General features: G+C 33.5%; 1 protein-coding gene across 4 annotated transcripts in view; it reads right to left on the reverse strand.

Annotated features, from left to right (window-relative positions):
* Nucleotides 1-584: 584 nt before the first annotated feature.
* Nucleotides 585-20,915, reverse strand: part of LOC117103991 (transmembrane protein 87A-like) — a 58,280-nt gene continuing 37,949 nt past the window's right edge. For 3 of the 4 annotated variants that reach the window (XM_033244643.1, XM_033244642.1, XM_033244640.1), the window contains 9 exons: nt 19,537-19,598; nt 18,371-18,491; nt 16,821-16,983; nt 15,478-15,571; nt 15,085-15,150; nt 13,815-13,982; nt 12,138-12,315; nt 6,172-6,280; nt 585-3,017 (listed from right to left, as the gene is read on the reverse strand). In XM_033244643.1, coding sequence (XP_033100534.1) covers nt 2,948-3,017; nt 6,172-6,280; nt 12,138-12,315; nt 13,815-13,982; nt 15,085-15,150; nt 15,478-15,571; nt 16,821-16,983; nt 18,371-18,491; nt 19,537-19,598 — 1,031 coding nt within the window. In that variant the 3' untranslated portion in view covers nt 585-2,947. The remainder of the gene's footprint in view (nt 3,018-6,171; nt 6,281-12,137; nt 12,316-13,814; nt 13,983-15,084; nt 15,151-15,477; nt 15,572-16,820; nt 16,984-18,370; nt 18,492-19,536; nt 19,599-20,915) is intronic. The other variant, XM_033244641.1, reaches the window with a different exon arrangement.

Genomic DNA, 20,915 nt, shown 5'->3' on the forward strand with positions numbered 1-20,915 from the left:
AAAACTGTTTGTGGGATGCTGTAAGAAGCAACTCCCTCAGTACTGGCAATGCCAAGGTTTGAAATTGGGTGAGTGTTGGTGATGTTACTACTGTAGTTGTAATGGTAACCTGTTCCACGTAGATATTTTGTGCGCACAAAGAAGGAATATCTATAGTTGTCGACTCTTGTTTGTAGGTAGGTGTGGGTAGTTCTCAACTGTCTCTTCCTTCCCCACCCCACCGAATCCCCCACCTCTACTTTTTTAAACAGATCTTGGCCCATGTCCCTGACAAATGACAATAAAACATGCATCTGTATCTTTATCCCTATCTATTTTGTATACATTCATCCCAATTCCCCAACTCAGAAAGCAATACCCCAGACAGAACCAATTATTATTAATAGGAATTATGTTTTGACCTACCTGTGCTATCGTACTTAATGCTCACTACGTACACAAAATATTTGCGGTGCTAACTTTTGAAGTCGGTCTAATGAAATTGACTATGGAGTTGTGTTTAAAATAGGGCCTACACAATGCAGTAATGAATAGGGCCTACTAGAATTACAATTAAGACATTAATAAACACCCTTAAGTTTGAATTCTGTAGCCAACAAAGAAATTTATTCTAAAAATAACAGGACAATACTGTATAAGATTTGCTCCTGGTGTACATATCAATCACCCAGCAAGCTGCAGGGTATAATATTTGAAGACCATAATAATAAAAAAAGACCTGTCACATGCTACACAGATTCAAATATACTGTGAGAAAACTGCCCTCTACAGTTTAGCACAATCTTGATAATCACATAATACCATCAATATGAAATAGAGATGGTTCAATATATATACATAAATAAATTTCACACTACAGTATTCCAAATTAAAGATAAACTACGAACAAACACCATTTAATAATTATACAGTAATAAACAAACTTCAAATTGGGGAGAGATAAAAGAAAAATGGTCTTATTGAAATATCCAGCAATTAAAATGTACAACTTAACATTAATTAGTATTAAGTTTTAAACTGTTTTCATCTTTTTCATTTAATTGCAAATATTGTACAATTTAGCAGCAATCTAAATAATAAAGATAGAAAGAACTCATATCATTATTTATTATAAACTACAACACATTTTACAAATGATATAAATACTAGAATACTAAAAATCAAATCAAAGTGTTGATTTTCTTTTTGAAACACACAAAAAACAGAATATTATTGAATAAACATTTTTTAAAGCAATATGTGAAGTAATGAATTACACAACATTGGACCTAAATTAAGCAATTAATGAAAAATGTAACAAACAATTTGATAACATTTATGACTAACACCATACTTATACATCCGGCCAATAGTAAACAATTTAGACATTTTGAATATGAGATACAATGAGCCAGTTATGAGAATGTTTACATGTTAATGGTCATCTGGATCAATGCATGCTCACAATTACTTGACCATCATGGACTGCCACTTTAAAATAAGAGTATTGTAAAATATGAATTATTGTAAAATGATAATGTTCAACAGTAATAATAGTAGTAGGAACAATAATAAATTATAACAATAGTAGTAGTAATATAATAATAAAAATAAGAAAATAAAATTGAATACCTTTAAAATAAAGTAGTACTCTATTTTAATCAATAATTATTTATCAATTATAAATATTTAAATATTTTCTAATAGATGTATTAAAGTAAAACACATTTTATTCTACAGTTTACTATTTTTAAGTTTTCTTTCACTCAAATGTGCATTCTTCATATAAGTAAATGTATAAATGAAGTAATTGTATTTTTACAAAATACATAAATGAGGCTTTTGATAATTCAAGCTTGATTTACATAAAAACGCTACACGTTCTAACTATATTTTGCAAATTCTACACTGCAATAACATGCTCCTCATAGGGAACCACAATTAACTTGCCAAATCAGTCAAGAACAATTTTTAACCAATTATCAAATGAAATCAGCTGATCCGATCTGCTTTGGAATTTACTCTCGGTGATCATACTCAATGCCATGGCGAATTTAAATACAGGTTACCAGAGGCAGATCGAGAATTTTTCAAATAGGGGAGGGGGCCCCCACAACATTTTCAGCAAAAGTGAGTAGTGCTAATTTCAATACATGACATTGATATGCATTGAAATTTATAAAAATTAAAATTTAGTGGCAAAATGAAGTTTCTCTGTTTAATATATCTAGTAGTGTAGAACACTGAGTGACAGCAAGGTTTGGCTTTTTTTTATTGTCTTATCCCTCATAAGCTTGATAATGTTGATCAATTTTATTTATTAATGTCCACCACAGTGACAGAAACATCCATAGATCTACATTGGCCAACAAAATTTGCCACCTGATATTATAATATCAAAGCTTCTATGAAATTGCTACCAACTGTCCAGATTTGGTAGCAATATTAAAAAAAGTGATTATGCTGGTAATAATCACTTTAGTAGTTTGTATCTGGCATAAGTTAAATCCTATAAAAATTCCAGGTGGAACAATGTGCAACTCCATGGCTTTAGAGGGGACCATGTCATAAAATCAGCATAACTGCAAAGATCTTTCAAATTGGTTTGTTTCAAAAAATTACTGTATCCAGGTGTAACAATTGCACATATCATTTTTGGTTATTACAATTCAGGCGCAACCCAAGGGTCAACCTGTGCTGACATCTGTCAAACGACACATTTGTTCCAAGATGTATCAGTCCTCTTTAGTTAATCAGTGTGATCATCCCAGACTCAGACCAAGCAGCCCAAAACAAATATTTATACCATAACCTATGATCGAAACATACCATTTAGACGAAAGTGCATATTATGTCAAATTACTGCAACTCTAACCTGTGGCAGGAATGTCCACAGATCTATGGCATGTCTGAGTGTTTCCAATTTTCTACTTTACATTCCAAAGTTATCAACCACTGTACATTTTGTTCATTCCAATTTACTGCGTTCAATATTCGTGACAATCTCTTCATCAGAATCATCAAATACAGCCAAAGCACTAAAAGAGAAAAAAAAATGCAAGTTAGTTATTTAAATAACCAATCAATAAACTAATTAATCAATCAAGATCAGATGTTCAACTTTATTTTAACACAGGGCCCAAGTCTCCCTAAGTCGCAGAAGGCCTCAAGCAAGCAAAAATGTCGGGAAAATAACCAATGTCCTGTATTACTTAAAATAACTAATGTCCCGTACCATGAAATAACTAATGTCCTGTAACTTAAAATAACCAATGTCCTGTAACTTAAAATAACCTATGTCCTGTAACTTAAAATAACCCATGTCCTATAACTTAAAATAACCCATGTCCTGCAATTTGAAATAACCAATGTCCTGTAACTTAAAATAACCCATGTCCTGTAACTTAAAATAACCCATGTCCTGTAATTTGAAATAACCAATGTCCTGTAACTTAAAATAACCCATGTCCTGTAACTTAAAATAACCCATGTCCTGTAACTTAAAATAACCAATGTCCTGTAACTTAAAATAACCCATGACAAGTAACTTAAAATAACCCATGACCTGTAACTTAAAATAACCAATGTCCTGCAACTAAAATAATCCATGACAAGTAACTTAAAATAACCCATGACCTGTAACTTAAAATAACCCATTTCCTGTAACTTAAATAACCAATGTCCTGTAACTTAAAATAAATAATGTCCTGCAATTTAAAATAACTAATGTCCTGTAACTTTAAATAACCAATGTCCTGTAACTTAAAATAACCTATGTGCTGTAACTTAAAAATAACCTATGTCATTTAACTTAAAATAACTTATGCCCTGTAACTTAAAATAACCAATGTCCTGTAACTTAAAATAAATAATGTACTGTAAGTTAAAATAACTAATGTCCTGTAACTTAAAATAACCCATGTCCTGTAACTTAAAATAACCTACACTGTATGTGCTGTAACTTAAAATAACCTATGTCATTTAACTTAAAATAACCCATGTCCTGTAACTTAAAATAACCTATGTCCTGTAACTTAAAATAACCTAAGTCCAGTAACTTAAAATATCCCATGTCCTGTAACTTAAAATAACCCATGTACTGTAACTTTAAAATAACCCATGTACTGTAACTTCAAATGACCCATGTCATTCATGTTTTTACTGTATTACCTACAGTCTCAGAATAAATCCCGAAGGTATCACCAGGCACAGCAAAATAAAATTAAATGTGTTTAGAAACCTTGTTTAAACAGATCTGCCGGAAGTGTCTAGTGGTGAGTAAATTACGAGTCATGGGCAGGGGGAAAGAAAAAGTTGGGCCCCTTGAATATAGTACTTTCACTCACTAAGTGACCATGGTCACGGTGGGTAATCTCCCTACAGGTAACTAATATTTCCACACACATTTTGAATTTGAATATTTGCATGCAAATTTATCATTAGGTCTATGCATAAAACCTCATTTTCTTACATACATTACAATTAATGAGTGTGCATATTTACATGCTAATTCATGAATGTACTAAAATGTTCAAAATAAAGCTTTGCCAATATAAATATGCATTACTAATCATTCAATGAATCATTTTTTTAGAGCAGATCCAAAAGAAAAAAGAGAAGAAAAGAAAGTCAAGAAAGAGGAAAGTACGATATCACAGTCCTACTCCAAAACAAACTAATTTTCAATTTAAATTTCATGTTCCAGTATCTATGGTCTCAAGCATTTCTAAACAAAAAAGTGTCACTCGGTACCACAAGTTATGCTACTCTCTGAAATAAGAAAATAAGATTAGGCCAATTTGAATCAAATGACCATCGTTCTTTATGGTCTAATCGATAGTAGGCCTTTATCATCAAAACATGAAAATTAGTAGGCCTATATAAATTTTTAATCGATTTTAACATGTTTTGTATAATGTTTTTATATTTAATAATAGCCCTACTAAGACGGGTAATCATTAAATTCTTTATTTATAGATGTTTCAGGCCGGAAGTGGATTCTGGGGTGGGTGGAATGCACCAGCCGAGGCACAATGGATTATTGAAAATTAAAAAAAATTTACTGTATTGTTAAAGATGTATTGTCCCTTGCTAATGTCAAAAAATCATTAAAAAATAATTTTGAAATAAACTTGCTCATATTACAATAGCATACAAATTATTAACTTCTGCATAGAGAAATTATTGAATTTAAAAAATGTTTACCCTGATGAAGTGGCCGTGTGCATAGCTCAGAGTCATAGCAATTTTGGGATATCGTACGAACAAGAAATGGGGAGAAAGAAAGAATAAAAAAAAGATGATGATCCAGTACAATAACAATAGGTGATCAGCTCGAGAAGCGGATCACCAATAATAAAAAAAATTCCAGTGACTGGAAGTGTTTCTATCATTTTTTGCTGTAAACTGATGGGTAGACATTTTTTAAATACACAAATTTCTATGTTCAAGTTGATGTTACTTCAAAATAGGCAAGTTAATTTCAAAAAATATTTTTACATTTTTGTTGGGTAGCAGTGTAATAGGGGACCTTGGCCTCTCCGGGGTTTATATGGGTTTGGAAATGGGTGTTAGCCCCAGAATTTAATTTGAATTCTATATTGGCTTGACACACCCTCTACAAAACCAAACCTGAAATTATTTGAAATTTACTTACATATCTGCTACATGAGCTGGAATATTATTAATTTATTCAGGTACAATATAAAAAATATACAAAATTAATTATCTTAATTATTTATAATGTTCTTGCATATCTGCAACAAACCTTGGAATATTCTATATCTTAATTATCTTAATTATTCTTAATTATTTGAAATTTACTTACATATATCTGCTACAAGCCCTGGAATATTTAATATCTTAATTATCTTAATTATTTGAAATGTCCTTACATATCTTCTACAGACCCTGAAATATTTAATATCTTAATTATCTTAATTATTTGAAATTTACTTACATATCTGCTACAGACCCTGGAATATTTAATATCTTAATTATCTTAATTATTTGAAATGTACTTACATATCTTCTACAGACTATGAAATATTTAATATAATTATCTGAAATGTACTTCTGCTACAGACCCAGGAATATTTAATATCTTAATTATATAAAATGTACTTACGTAACTGCTAAAGACCATAAAATATTTATTATCTTAATTATTCTAATTATTTGAAATGTACTTACGTATCTGCTACAGACGCTGGAATATTATCTTCAACCCACTTCAGGTCATCTTCAACCTTTGTGGAAACTGAATTATCAGGGCGGTTGACATTTCGCATCTTCATCCCCTCTGAAAATGAAGAAAATATATTTTCCCCATCAAGATTCATACCCAAGGCATTCTGATTACTCTTAAGATACTCTTTCAGCTGTGGAGGTGTTTCTCCATACAAATCTTACCATTTTATGAAAAATATTTTAATTTAAATGAGACAAGGCTAGAAAATAATATAATATAAGATTACGTTCTTTATGTTTAATCAATATAAATTTAGCTTGCTTGCTGTGTTTAACAACTGATCAATTTTAATCAACTACTTTTTCACACTGCTGCATGAATGTTCTGTGGCAAAACAACGTAACTTGAAATTTTCACTTTTGGAGAAAAAATAGAGTTAAAGTTTGCATATTTGCAACTTGGCAATTGTAATAAATTAATCATATTGGTAATTATAGGAACATAAGAGACCTGGGAGGTTCTAGATGTTGAAGTACTAAAAGCAATTGCTTATTGGTTAATATGATGTAATGTGACCAATGAGGAACTTAGGCAATATAGAATGCTCTTGAGCTTGGTCTTTCCAAGGAGCTCCTTTTTGAAACACATGTTCATGTGAATATTGTTTTGTTATTTTGATACTGGATTCTTGTTGGAGTTCACACAGAATAAAAGTTTATTTGAGAGTTGTGTTACAACATTGTGAGCTGTGTTGATATTTTATATGTCAAAGAGAGATTCCTAGTCACTTTCTTACCGCTTGGAAATAGGTCAAGTAGGAATTCATGACAGCAATAAATTGTCATAATCTTTTGAAATTTTGCAGGATTGTATAATTTTAGACATGGTGATTAAATGTAAAATTTTTATTACAACCATTTGTTTATTGCAAAGTTACTAGCAATATTCACAGATACATTGTTTTGCCTCAAAAACATTTCAGACTCGGTATTGTTTTTTAAGTGTGTCATATTTTTTGGAATTTATCACATTTGGAGCAATCACATGCATTTCTAGCTTGTTCATACGTCTCTGTTAAGATTATTGATATGAAAACACCAATAACCAGTTGTTTTGCCTTGCAAAAATCAATCGGCTCTAAACAATTTTTGAATACCGTTCCGATACAAAACAACATATCTACATCGCAGATACGTTGTTTTGCCCCGTAATCTTGCAGTTACATTATTTTACGACGGAAAATCACTAGATTTTAAGTTTTGTGCTTAAAGATAGGTGGTGCTATCTCCGAAACAACTGATTTTCAATGCCTGCTCTTATATATAACGTGGCTTTCAAGGCTTGCTCTTACATATAACATGGTTTCACTGCCTGCTCTTACATGCAGCATGGCTTTCAATACCTGCCCTTACATATAGGGTGGCTTTCAATGCATGCTCTTACATATAGCGTGGCTTTCAATGCCTGCTCTTACAACATACAGGGTGGCTTTCAATGCTTGCTATTACATATAGAGTGGCTTTCAATGCCTGCTCTTGCATGCAGCATGTCTTTCAACAACTGCTCTTACATAATAGGGTGGCTTTCAATGCCTGCTCTTACATATATGCGGCTTTCAATGCCTGCTCTTACAACATATAGGGTGGCTTTCAGTGCCTGCTATTACATATAACGTGGCTTTCAATGCCTGCTCTTACATATAGCATAGCCTTCAATGCCTGCTCTTACATATAGGCTGGATTTTAATGCCTGGTTTTGATTGTCTATATAACAAGTTCTCGTAATCTCAAAAGCTCTGATGAGGGCAGTATAATAAAGGCAGTGAAGTATATTGGCCCTATTAATCAATCAATCCACAGGGTACTCCAAGAGGTCCTCATCAGAGCTAAAAAAGCATTGTCATGATGTCATGTAGGAATGACTTGGACTGTGCCTACCTGCTATTGGATTTTTTTTTTTTTTTTTTTTTTTACTTTTCTTGATTATTATATGGTGACCTTTGTTCTTGGATTGTTTGTTACTAAATTTTTATAGTAAATTTGTTTGTTCAGGTTTCTGTTTTTCTCAATGGTTTCCACCACTGTCAGTGTTCATGTTTCTGTCCACTCAACCTGTGCTGTCCATTGCTTGGCTCACTGTTATGTGTTTCTAGCCTAGCCTATTTGGTAAATTGGTTTTTCATTTCTTTGTTCTCAGCTGATTGAGATAAATATCCTAAATTTGGTAGCATAATGATGTATGGCCTCTTGCTAGAACATTTCATAATACTTGAAAAAGTGTCATAGGCCTACAGGAGTTCTTTGGGGACATAAGGCTGCAAATCTGCCTTTTATTTTCTGGTTGTTACTGCTCCACCTATTCCTAATAATTAATTCCAGAGAATTCTTTTTTGCACATTTTCCATTTTTTTCCTTCAATTAATTGCCAAAGCAGTACCCTGGCTTATACATTTCCCTTACCAGAAAAAGGTTTGGTGCTGCACTTTCCATTTAGGTTCTGAACTTTGCGGTCAAGAGTTTTAAACGCATGCTGACCATGCTTAGATACTTTGACTTCCACTGTTGACAAGTTGTGAAGTTGTTTGCACTATGTTTCAGCCTTTGGTGCAAGTATTTCCTGGCATATTTTCTTGGCTAATACCATATGTTGTCTCCACTCTTCTTCTCAAAACTTGCTTTATGTCACCAAGTAACGTAGCAATTGGCGCCATATAAATTTGAGACATTATTATTTTTATACTAAGTACGCTAGTCACTGGTAGCCAAATATTCAATTAAAGAATGGTTAATAATAATAATAATTCTTCTTGTTATGGTTTTTGTCAGCTTTTAAAGAAACATTTGTTCCCGAACTAGATCTCTCTGGATTGTGCAATTTTACTGCTTTCTTTGTCTGACGCTCATTTCACCTGATCTCAAATTCTTGCCTATTTTTTTTTTATTTATATATTTATTTCCCCCTTATACCCATTGGAAAAATGTGGGGTTCTTACCAAGGTGACTTCCAGTCGTTTTAACCTGCCTTGGATAGATATTTACGAAGGGAAATAAAGAAGAAACAATGACTCTACAACAGAGCAAAAAAGATGGGAAACCATCAGACTGGGATGAATTCCGCTCAGCAAGAAAAATCGTCCTTATGAATCTCAAACAGGCCCATGCAAATTATACCTTTGACACTCTTGGATCAGCTTTAAAAAACAACAATGCTAAAGTTGTGAGTCATGGCAAAGACAAAGCTGATATTCTTATTGCTCGGTTCCTTAGTGTTTTTAACAGATGAACCAGAGGGGATACTTCTTCACTGGTAATTAGCCCTTACCTCACTATCAAGCATTCGCGCATCACGTCCGAAGGAGAGATAAACTTCTTTGAAACCTGAATTCGACAAAAATTCATGAACCCAACGGTATCCCCCAGTGGTTGTTGAAAATTGGAGCTTCCGAACTTGCTAAACTTTTACAAGGCCTCTTTTAAACATCCATCAATATTGGAGAAATTCCACAAGACTTGAAGAATGCAATCATTGCTTCAGTCTTCAAAAAAGGAAGCAGGACCGTAGCTGCTAATTACAGGCCAATATCTCTTACCTCGGTGGTGTGTTAATCATTGGAGCACATCACCTAGAGCCATGTAATGAAGTTCCTGGAACATGAAAAACTTAATCAGACTACCAGTACGGTTTTCGTGCCAAGAAATCAACTGAAACTCAGCTCACCCAGTGTTCTCCCAAAGCTGTTTTACAGTAGCTGTTTTTACCCCGTTAAAAAAAACTAATCAACCAGTAAAAATTGTGTTGGTAGAATAAAAAAAAAGCACTTATCAGCACTAGGTAGTCTAAGCTGGCCTCCTTTCTATAAACGAACATCATTCCAGTCCAAGTCTAGGATATGATAATATGTATTGTTGTTTTTTTAAGCCATTGAACTTCAGTGCAGTCCGAGCTCTTCTAGAGTATGCTTCAAGTGTATAGGATTCTTCCATTATAAAAAATATTAAGTCATTAGAGCATGTGCAGCGCCAAGTAACTTGTTTTTGTAAAAAGAATACTCCAAAGAAGAAGGTACAGTTACCTGCATCCTTGACGAATTGAAATGGAACTCATTAGAAACCAGAAGACATAAAAAACTTGGGATGCTTTACAAGATGCAAAATGGGCTTGTCGATATCCATTTCACCAGTATGTCCATCCACACACTAATTTATCCAGGGGACAGAATCAGAAATTCAGGCAAAGGCAAAAATCAAGAGTGTTCAAAGACCCATTCTTTGCCTCCACCATAAAAGACTGGAATGCACTTCCAGAAAGCATAGTAAGCAGTGTCAGCAGTGAAAGCTTTGTCTAGTCTTGGAAAACACAAGCTTAAGAGCTTTAATTAAGGACTTAGCTCATCCACGTTAGGGTGATGTATCAAAAAATATTTTGCTGACTAAATTATTTTTTTATTACTTTTTTATGAGCCCCATGTTTACTGCCACAGAAAATCATGCTTTGAAAAAAAATTATTCTACAAACAGTTTTTCTTGGACAGAAAACACACTAACTATTCAATGTGTGTGCATTCACTTTGCAACATGTGAATGCACACACTAACTATTTAATGTGTGTGCATTCACTTTGCAACAAGTGAACGCACACACTAAGTACTTAATGTGTGTGCATTCACTTTGCAACAAGTGAATGCACACACTAAGTACTTAATGTGTGTGCATTCACTTTGCAACATGTGAATGCACACACTAACTATTCAATGTGTGTGCATTCACTTTGCAACATGTGAATGCACACACTAACTACTTAATGTGTGTGCATTCACTTTGCAACATGTGAATGCACACACTAACTATTTAATGCACACACTAACTATTTAATGAGTGTGCATTCACTTTGCAACATGTGAATGCACACACTAACTACTTAATGTGTGTGCATTCACTTTGCAACATGTGAATGCACACACTAACTATTCAATGTGTGTGCATTCACTTTGCAACAAGTGAATGCACAAACTAACTACTTAATGTGTGTGCATTCACTTTGCAACATGTGAATGTACACACTAACTATTCAATGTGTGTGTATTCAATGTGTGTGCATTCACTTTGCAACAAGTGAATGCACACATTAACTATTTAATGTGTGTGCATTCACATGGCAACATGTGAATGCACACACATTCACGTTCATCTGGTCGGTGAACTTGTAAACACAAGTTGTGAACTCGAGTAGAATTTTCTTCCTCTATTTGCACAAGTAGTGTGGAAAATGGCAGATGAAACACAAACAAGCAGATGTATTTATTGCAATTTGTTTAAGCAATATTATTTCAGATTTAATTAAAAAAAAGAGTTTCTTGTATGTTTTATTTGCAACCTCATGATTTGCACTGTAAAACGTTCTGAATACACTTTACAGAGTCTTAATTCAAGCTTTTTTAACATAGAGTAAGCTAGGCCAAGGCCAAGGAGCACATCAACGTGAGGGCACTTGTCAAAATCCCGAATAGGAAAACAAAATGCCATTTTAGTGTTCGTCAAATGAATGCACTCTTCTCGTTTTCTTGGATGTTACAAGTTGTGAGATCAGTTTTCACAAGTTCTAGTGAACACAGCATAAATATTCAATGCATGTGCATTCACTTTGCAACAAGTGAATGCACACTGAAGTTTGTACCTATTTTTGTCAGTTTATTTTTCACAACTGATGCTTCAATTTCTATAGTTTATTACGGATTCTAGGAACTTCAATCAAGATCAATCAACAGGATTTATAAAGCACCAATATCCACAGCTGAATACACTGAAGCTGGCATTCTACCAATTGTAAGCATTTAAAAAAAAAATTTAATAACTTCCTTGGGGTCAAATTGACTGGGGCAGAGTTGACTTCTTTGGACCGAGTTGACATGGTGCATGTTTAGTTTAAATTTAAAATTTTGAATTTAAAAAAAAGTTTACATAAAACTAACCAAACGATTCTGGAATCATTGGCTCCTTCGACTCCTCATCCTCTACAGCATCAGTGAGGGCCGAGTATGCATAGCGTTGGTTGTTAGCAGTAGGACGCCAGAGAATAATGATCACCACAAGGACAATGTAGAAGAGAATATGCCAGTAAGCATCGTCTAACCAAATCTCGTTCCATTTCTACAGAAATTTCAGAAAATTCAGATCAAATAGGTTTTACTTCATTTAATATTCACATGTAAACTGATATTTGCTTTCATCGATGATTATAAAGTGAAAAGATATATATTTAGACTAAAACATTAATTGAAGTTGGAGTGGCAAAAGATCATCACTGGAAATAAATTAAGCATCAGACATATTCTATTTTAAACTGCTCTGACTCATACCTACACATATATAAGCAAATCACATTGTAAACTTCTCTTTTCATACCTACACATTATAAGCAAATCACATTGTAAACTGTTCTGACTCATCATGTACAAGCAAATACCATTGTAAACTGCTGACTCATACCCACACATATATAGCAAATCACATTGTAAACTGCTCTGACTTATACCTACACATACTTAAGCAAATCACATTGTAACTGCTCTGACTCATACCTACACATACTGTATATAAGCAAATCACATTGTAAACTGTTCTGACTCATACCCACACAAATATAGCAAATCACATTGTAAACTGCTCTGACGTACCTACACATACTGTATATAAGCAAATCACATTGTAAACTGTATATAAGCAAATCACATTGTAAACTGCTCTGACTTATACCTACACATACTGTATATAAGCAAATCACATTGTAAACTGCTCTGACTCATACCTACACATACTGTATATAAGCAAATCACATTGTAAACTGCTCTGACTCATGCCTACACATACTGTATATAAGCAAATCACATTGTAAACTGCTCTGACTTATATCTACACATACTGTACATAAGCAAATCACATTGTAAACTGCTCTGACTCATACCTACACATTTATAAGTAAATCACATTGTAAACTGCTCTGACTCATACCTACACATACTGTATATAAGCAAATCACATTGTAAACTGCTCTGACTCATACCTACACATATATAAGCAAATCACATTGTAAACTGCTCTGACTCATACCTACACATATATAAGCAAATCACACTGTAAACTGCTCTGACTCATACCTACACATATATAAGCACATCACATTGTAAACTGCTCTGACTCATACCTACACATATATAAGCAAATCACAATGTAAACTGCTCTGACTCATACCTACACATAAGCAAATCACATTGTAAACTGCTCTGACTCATACCTACACATATTTAAGCAAATCACATTGTAAACTGTTCTGTCACATAAAATACCATGGACAGAGCCAAAAGGTCTGTCAGATATGCTATATGTTCTGTCAGATATGCTTTCACACTTTTGATGAATTTAGAGCACTATAGCCAAAAAAAAGAAAATCTTTGTGTTTCCCAAGCCTAACCAACCCAAAATCTTGAAAATCTATCTTTTTTTTTTTTTGTATGTAACACATTGTTTCATACAGATATGTCAGAAACAAGCAACATTATCAGACAAAGTTTGACCAACATTTGTTTGTGTGCCCTGACTTGTAAAAGCATTAGGTATAGAAATTGAGTTAAAAATTGTCTTGTACTTACACTTACACACAGAGCTAATTTGTGTTGTTTTGTAGACCATGCTATGAAAATCACGGCGGCAATGATGCAGAAGATGAGTGCATTTGTAAAATGGCGGTACAACCAAAGCTTGACAACGTTGCGACGTAGTCTCAAAGTTCTTGTTGTGTCAACCAAATTGGTAAATATGTGGACTCACTGTTAAGGTTGACAATTCCTTTATATGGATCATCAAATGTATTTATAACTTGGATGTAACATAAAAAAGATAATGGTAATAGACTACCGGACTGGTACACTATTTGTGACAATATTGAAATATGCTATGATTGACACAGAACCAAAACTAAGCTTGTGGAGCAACTTTCTAAATTAAAAAGAAACAGTAGGCATTAACTTCACATGCCACTGGCTTTTATAGAGCTGATACAGCTGTGAAGAAAAGCTGGGAGTGGGGGTGACAGATTGGAGTAGAAACTGGTAGCGAAATTTTTACAGACCTCTAAATGTGGCAAAGACAAGCCAAACCAGTCACTCGTTGGAAAAATCAATTTTTAGTTATCAATACAGGGTTTAACAGTACAATGAGAGCTATAAAATTGTAAAAAATCATTTAAATCCGACACTTTGTTATGAAGTTACACAAGTTTAAACATACAACTGTTTAAAGAACAATATTTGAGAAATCAGCCTTCAAAGTTTACGATTTTAGGCATTTCTTAGGCAGAAACCATCACCAAATCGTTAAAAATTGTTGTTTTAACATTAAAAATGAGGAAAATAACACCATAGCATGATGTATAGATATATAAAGGTTAGTTTTGGTGCAATAAAATAGATTTCCAAAATTTTGACATTCCAGCATGTTTTGGCCATTATCTCCAAAACAGGATTTGCAACGAGTAACTAGTTTGGCCTGTCTTTGCCACAAATACAAACCGTTCTTTTAAGTTCAATGATCACTAATTCTAATTCACAGTTTTAAAAGCAAACTTGGATAGTAAGATACACTTCTACTTGGGATAAAGGTGATAGCAGTATACCTCCATATCAGAGTTATTAGGTAGTTTTCGCTGCACGACTGTAGTAGTAGAAACTTCCTACAGCTGCAATCATTCCTTCATTTGAGGCCATTTTCTCTTGTCACTCGCGAGCATCCTTAGCTCCCCTAGTAAGTGTGCTTATAATGTATTGTAATTTCCAAATCCATTCAATTCAACAAGTTTCCAAGTACTGGAGTTAAACAGGCTTATAGCTAATCTTTTCAATTAAAACATTCTCAAAAGGATATCCAGTAACAAATGACTGCATCCAAAACTGCAAGAGGAATGCTAGCCACTAGCTGCTGTTGTACACTCTGAAAAGGTTAAATCATAAATGCATTCTTAAACACTGACTTAAGTTTAACTGCTTCTTATCAAAATTCTGATCAACATGTTAAGAAGTACAAAATACAAAAATATTAACACTGGTTTAACATATAGATTAAGAAATTCATCGATAATTTTTGTGCAAAAAAAAAAAAAGAATGTATTTGTTGTCTTTCTAAGTTGTATAATGGCATTTTCAGTTCAAATCGATTACATTAAACTTGATTCTTTAAACATCTGTAGTGTACTAAAAACAATTTTTAATGTATTGGAAATAAATGCTGCGGATAGCAGCGCATTCATTCAGCACCTACCCCTTGCACACGTAGACAAGCTTCAATTGCGCTGAGCAGGAAAAACAGGAATCCTACGCCAATTACACGATGCAACTGAGGTCCAAGACGAGGTCTACATGCAATGGAATTATAATTATAACATAATAATTATTGTTGTTTAAGTCAATTGTGACATCATCACTTTCTCATGTATGTAATTTTGCTATCCTATCCTAACTATGAGCAGGAACTAATTTGATATATGAATTTGCAGAAGATGGGTTTCTGGGAGGTTTTTTTCTTTTTTGAGGCAGTGAAAGGGGCTGTCTCAATTTCTGATAAACTCCAGCAAGTTGCAGGAGACTTGGAATAATTATTCATTGTCAATTTATTTTGCACACTATTGAAAAATAGAAGCCTTTGTTCATTATTTTCAGAAAATAATGGATGCTTTGGCTTCTACTGAACTTTCTATAGTGTTCTCAGAACTTGACTATAATTGCATAATACAGACAGGTATGTGGCTCCTTCATATTGTATTATTAAAAGACAGCCATCAAAAACCAGTGGTGCATCTAGAAGTCTTGAAATGGGGGACTGATGGGGGAGCAAAGGTAAAGTGAGGGGCTCGATGATCAGTTGAGGTGTGCTAATTCGCAAAATAAGGTGATTTTTAACTACTTGACCAAGATTTTTGGGTGGCGCCTGGGGGGGGGGGGTGGTGAGTAATTCTTTTGTGGGGGGAGGGAATCTTCGATCTATTAACTAAGCTACTGTAACATCTATGTCGAGACCCAACCCCAAGACCACCCCAAATTTTCAGGATGAAAATTCCCCGATGAGGGGTCCAACCTCCCCGATAAGGGGAGCCACACCCCCACCTCCCTCCTCCCTTGAGAAATTTAATTTGTCTGGATTTTTTTAAACAAAAAAAAAATAATGAGAATAAAATTTTGTTTTATGGGATTCTTTATTTAAAAAAATAAACCATGCAAGTTAAGAGTAGTCCTGTCGGGGGTACTAACCCTCTGTCGGGGGAAGAGCAGGTGCTGCCACTGCAACCCATACAATCGTAATAGTATACAACTTGCACTTACGGTAGCACTGCTCACAAACAATTTTTAATTTCTAAAAAGTATAAGGTATGCTTAGATTAAGGTATGTTTGAAATCATACTTTCAGTGCTCAAGATTTTATTTTTAACTGACGAGGAAATTCCCTGACAGGTGAGTTCAAGTGGGGGATCCAGAGGTCCCAAAAAGGGTCCTTTGCCCCCTCCCCTCCGGAACCCCCCCCCCCACTAGCGCAGCCCCTTTTTCAGGTCCCAAAGGGGGTCTCGAATTGCAGGACAAATTGTAGCACAAAGATTATGAATGACTAACTTAGTGATTCCAAATCCCATGCTGACAATTATCACCAACATCCTGGCAACAGTTCGTTTAAGGCAGGACACCAACTCAGCAAACACAAGAGTCGCAGGAGATGCATAGCCAGTTGAGTTTACGTGGTGATATTCCGAGTAAAATACTACTTTCTCCAAAAGACCTGTATGAAATTAGGTATATAAATTAAAATTCTATACACTGTCAAGTTTACACTCTCAAATAGTGAGATGAGTCACCGAATCACAATCACAATAACAAAGCAATTTAAAATTGCTTTGTGAATTATGTCATGCAACTGGTTTAGAAACCAGTTTAGTAAAGCTCCCATATAGAACAAAATGGACACCATTCCTTATGAGAGTCACTGTTATCAAGATAACTAGGCTTATCAGTACTGTACGCCAGTACAGCGGCAAGCAGATTACGGTACCAAATATTGTCTCATCTGTCTGTAGCAAAATGGAACATCCCAATAAATAATCCTGACGCATCACCGAAGACAGGTAATTACAGTATTAATCAACACGCATGGTTCACAGGTATATGCATTGACTTATTTTGAGAGTTACTCATTCAATCCTTGAATTTAATTTTGAATACAGTATCAGCTCTAAAATGTACTGTTTGTTAAAGTATCTGTAATCTCTGGAATCGGGAGTGGAATGGCCGATGTTGAAAGACATTTAAAGGTATGTTGACGTTTTTTGACAAATGGTGTATACAGAGATAGCAATTCAAATATTATATTTTAACCATTATCAGCTCAACACTGACAAGTTACCTTAAAGTAATTAAGAAAACACAATAAACAATGCTATAAATAATTTAACTGAGAAGGAAAAAATATAGATGCATAGGTTATATAAACGTCTTCAGACAACATACAATATTCCACACATGGCATAACTGCATGAAAATAACAGTGAACAGTAAAAAGTTACCTTCACCATGGTATCACCTCAACAAAATTAAAACCACACAGTAGGTCCAATAATATATTGGAAGGATCATTCCTTGTTGTGCCGTACAAAACCTATTTTTTCCTACCAGCCACGATTTGTTTACCTCTTAGGAGTGATGCCACAAGGCTGTAATTAATATACACCATTACTTGTGACGTCACTCCACGAAGAAAACAAACTGTGGATGCAGGAATAAAGTGGAGTTATGACGCTTGCCATCTAATCTCAGGGTCCTGGGTTCAAATTCAGTGACAGCACAGGATTTTTTTCTCACAACTAAAAACAACTCCACTCTCTAAGCCTTATAAACAGACCTTGCTGATAAAAGCATCACAACTAAAAACAAGTCCACTCTCTAAAGCCTCATAAAAGCATCACAACCACATATGGTTTAAAAAAACATAAAAGTGGAATATTTTGTAAAACCTCAGGTTTTGTATGATGGAACATGATCTTTCCAATATGAATATGACCTAAGGTTTGAATTTGGTGTTAGCTTATACCATAATGGTGATTTGGGATTTTTAACAGGACTAAAGGTTTATGGATACACATAATACCCTCTGAAGCTAGTATTAACATTACCTAATAGAACGACTCCACAAATCCAGAACTGAATTCGAAGTATATCCCTCCATTGACAAGCCATCATGAGAAGCCAAAGGAAAGCCAAGATTGTATAAGCTGCACACATCACTGCATAAAACTAAAAAAAAAAATAACATTATTTGCTCAGAGAGCAATGTAAAATTAATGTTGAACAGGGCTTATAATAAATGTTATGGGAGAGGCAACAACAAATATTAAGCTAGAGCCTATAATAAATGCTATAGCTGGGTCTACAACAAAAACTGTATTACAATAAACACATATTTATTTAAGATTAAGATTGAAATTCAGACTTAACCTTTCTTTACTCAGGGTAGAACTATTCAGTGACTACTTAAGCACTGTTTTCCAAGAATCCCCGATAATTATACAAACAGCAAATATAATATTCAAAAGTTACTAAAAACAATGAACATGAATTTTATACCAAGAGCCTAAAATGGATGTCACAAATATGCAATTCAAAAGTAACTAAATAGTAACTAAGAACAATGAACATGAATGTTACACAAAAAAAAAATAAATCATCTATTCCTACCATTAACTTGCTTAATAAACATCATTAATTACTGGATTTTGCTTATTAAGCAGGTAACATTAACTTTTATTTTTCAATCCCATCTAGTGGTGGTTTTACTAGTTGTTTGGTCGTAATTATAAATGAGTGGTTGTTATGTGCACTATTTGTCGTGTACCTAAGTTTATTAATTTTTTGATTTTGTATGTTAGAAATAATTTAATAATTAGAAATAATTCAAATTTTTATGTATTTATATTATCTGTAATTGAGTCAAGAAATTTTTAATGTGATATTTCTTTATATGTACTTATAATGATTTATCCTTTCTTGTTGCAATTAAGTATAATATTTTTAATATTCTTATATTTTTTTTAATAAATTCATTTCAGCCTTTGGCTGCCGTGTGTATATTTGTTTATACCTGAATAAATAAATAAATAAATAATAAATAATAAAGAACTTAAAATGGATATTGCAAGATGCATCAATGTCTTAGAAGACCCATTTCAACAAAATATCAATAATAATATTCTTCATTCATGGAAACAGACTTATATTTTAGACTATGAAAAATAATACATTAATATATCCAAAAATTAAATAAATACATTTTAAGACTTACATCAAGAAGTGGCCTTTGGTTGGCTGAGAGATAACCATGAGAATTTTGAAACTTAACTGTGACTAAAAGAGAAATAACATACAAAATGTGATATGCTGCAGTTGCCAATTTTAAAAAAAGGTAAACGTGATGATTTTACAAATTATCGACCCATATCTATCTTACCAATATTTTCTGACATACTTGAAAAAATTATGTATTCCAAATTATACTCATTTTTAGATAAATACACTATCCTCAACGATCACCAATTTGGGCTTCATGAAAACCATTGACATCTGATGCCATTATGGATTTTATCGCAGCATTTGAAAAGAAGAAATTCTTAGTGTGTTTATAGATCTTTCTAAGGCCTTTGATGTTATTGATCATGATATTTTGCTTAAAAAGCTACATTACTATGGAATCAGAGGTATTGCTTTACATTCTCTAGTTACTTAAGTTCTAGGAAACAATACGTCACTGTTAACTCAAATGAATCAAATCTCACAGGCATAACGTGTGGCATACCACAAGGGTCAGTATTAGGCCCTTTGCTGTTTATAATTTATGTTAACGACATTCATTTGGTTAGTAATGTACTTAAAACAGTGTCTTTCACTGATGATACGACTGTTTTCCTAATCTTGATCAACCGTTAACTAATATAAACCATGAACTTGTAAAGGTATTTGATTGGCTCAGCATTAACCGACTACTGTTAAACATTGCCAAAACTATGTAATTTTCTGTCCAAGTCAGAAGAAATGCACTGAAATTGACAACTGTCTTAAAATCAATGTCAAAGCAATAGCTCAACGGAAAGAAGTTCAATTCTTTTAAAAAATTCTTAATATTTTTAAATGAACATATTAACTGGAAAATTCACGACTTTGTTGCAAGAAAAATCTCTAAATCGATAGGAGTAATTGGCAGAGTCAAACAGTTTTTCCCTACGAATATTTTACTCGCTCTTTACAATACCTTAATTTTGCCTTACCTCCAGTATGGTAATATTATATGGGTAAGTGACTATCCCTCAAACCTTGTTAAACTATATAACCTCCAAAAACGTATTATTCGTATAATTACATCACCACCATATACAGTAGGTGCAATGCTGAACCACTATTTCATGAACATAATCTTTTGAATACGGTATTTATGACGTTAATAAGGTACAAGTAGGATGCTTTATGTATAAACATACCCATGAAATGTTACCAAATGTGTTTAAGGATCTATTTCAGTACAAAGGTAATGTTCATAACTATCGGAAAAGGCAATGTAATAGGCTTCGTATTCCATTTGTTAAGCTGACTAAAAGCCAATTCTCAATTTGTGTCCATGGCCCGCATATATGGAACAATATTGATAGTAAACTAAAAACATCAAATACT

Source organism: Anneissia japonica, unplaced genomic scaffold (assembly GCF_011630105.1).
Source record: "Anneissia japonica isolate Jap-2015-1 unplaced genomic scaffold, ASM1163010v1 scaffold2167_len242483_cov200, whole genome shotgun sequence".
Classification (NCBI taxonomy): domain Eukaryota; kingdom Metazoa; phylum Echinodermata; class Crinoidea; order Comatulida; family Comatulidae; genus Anneissia; species Anneissia japonica.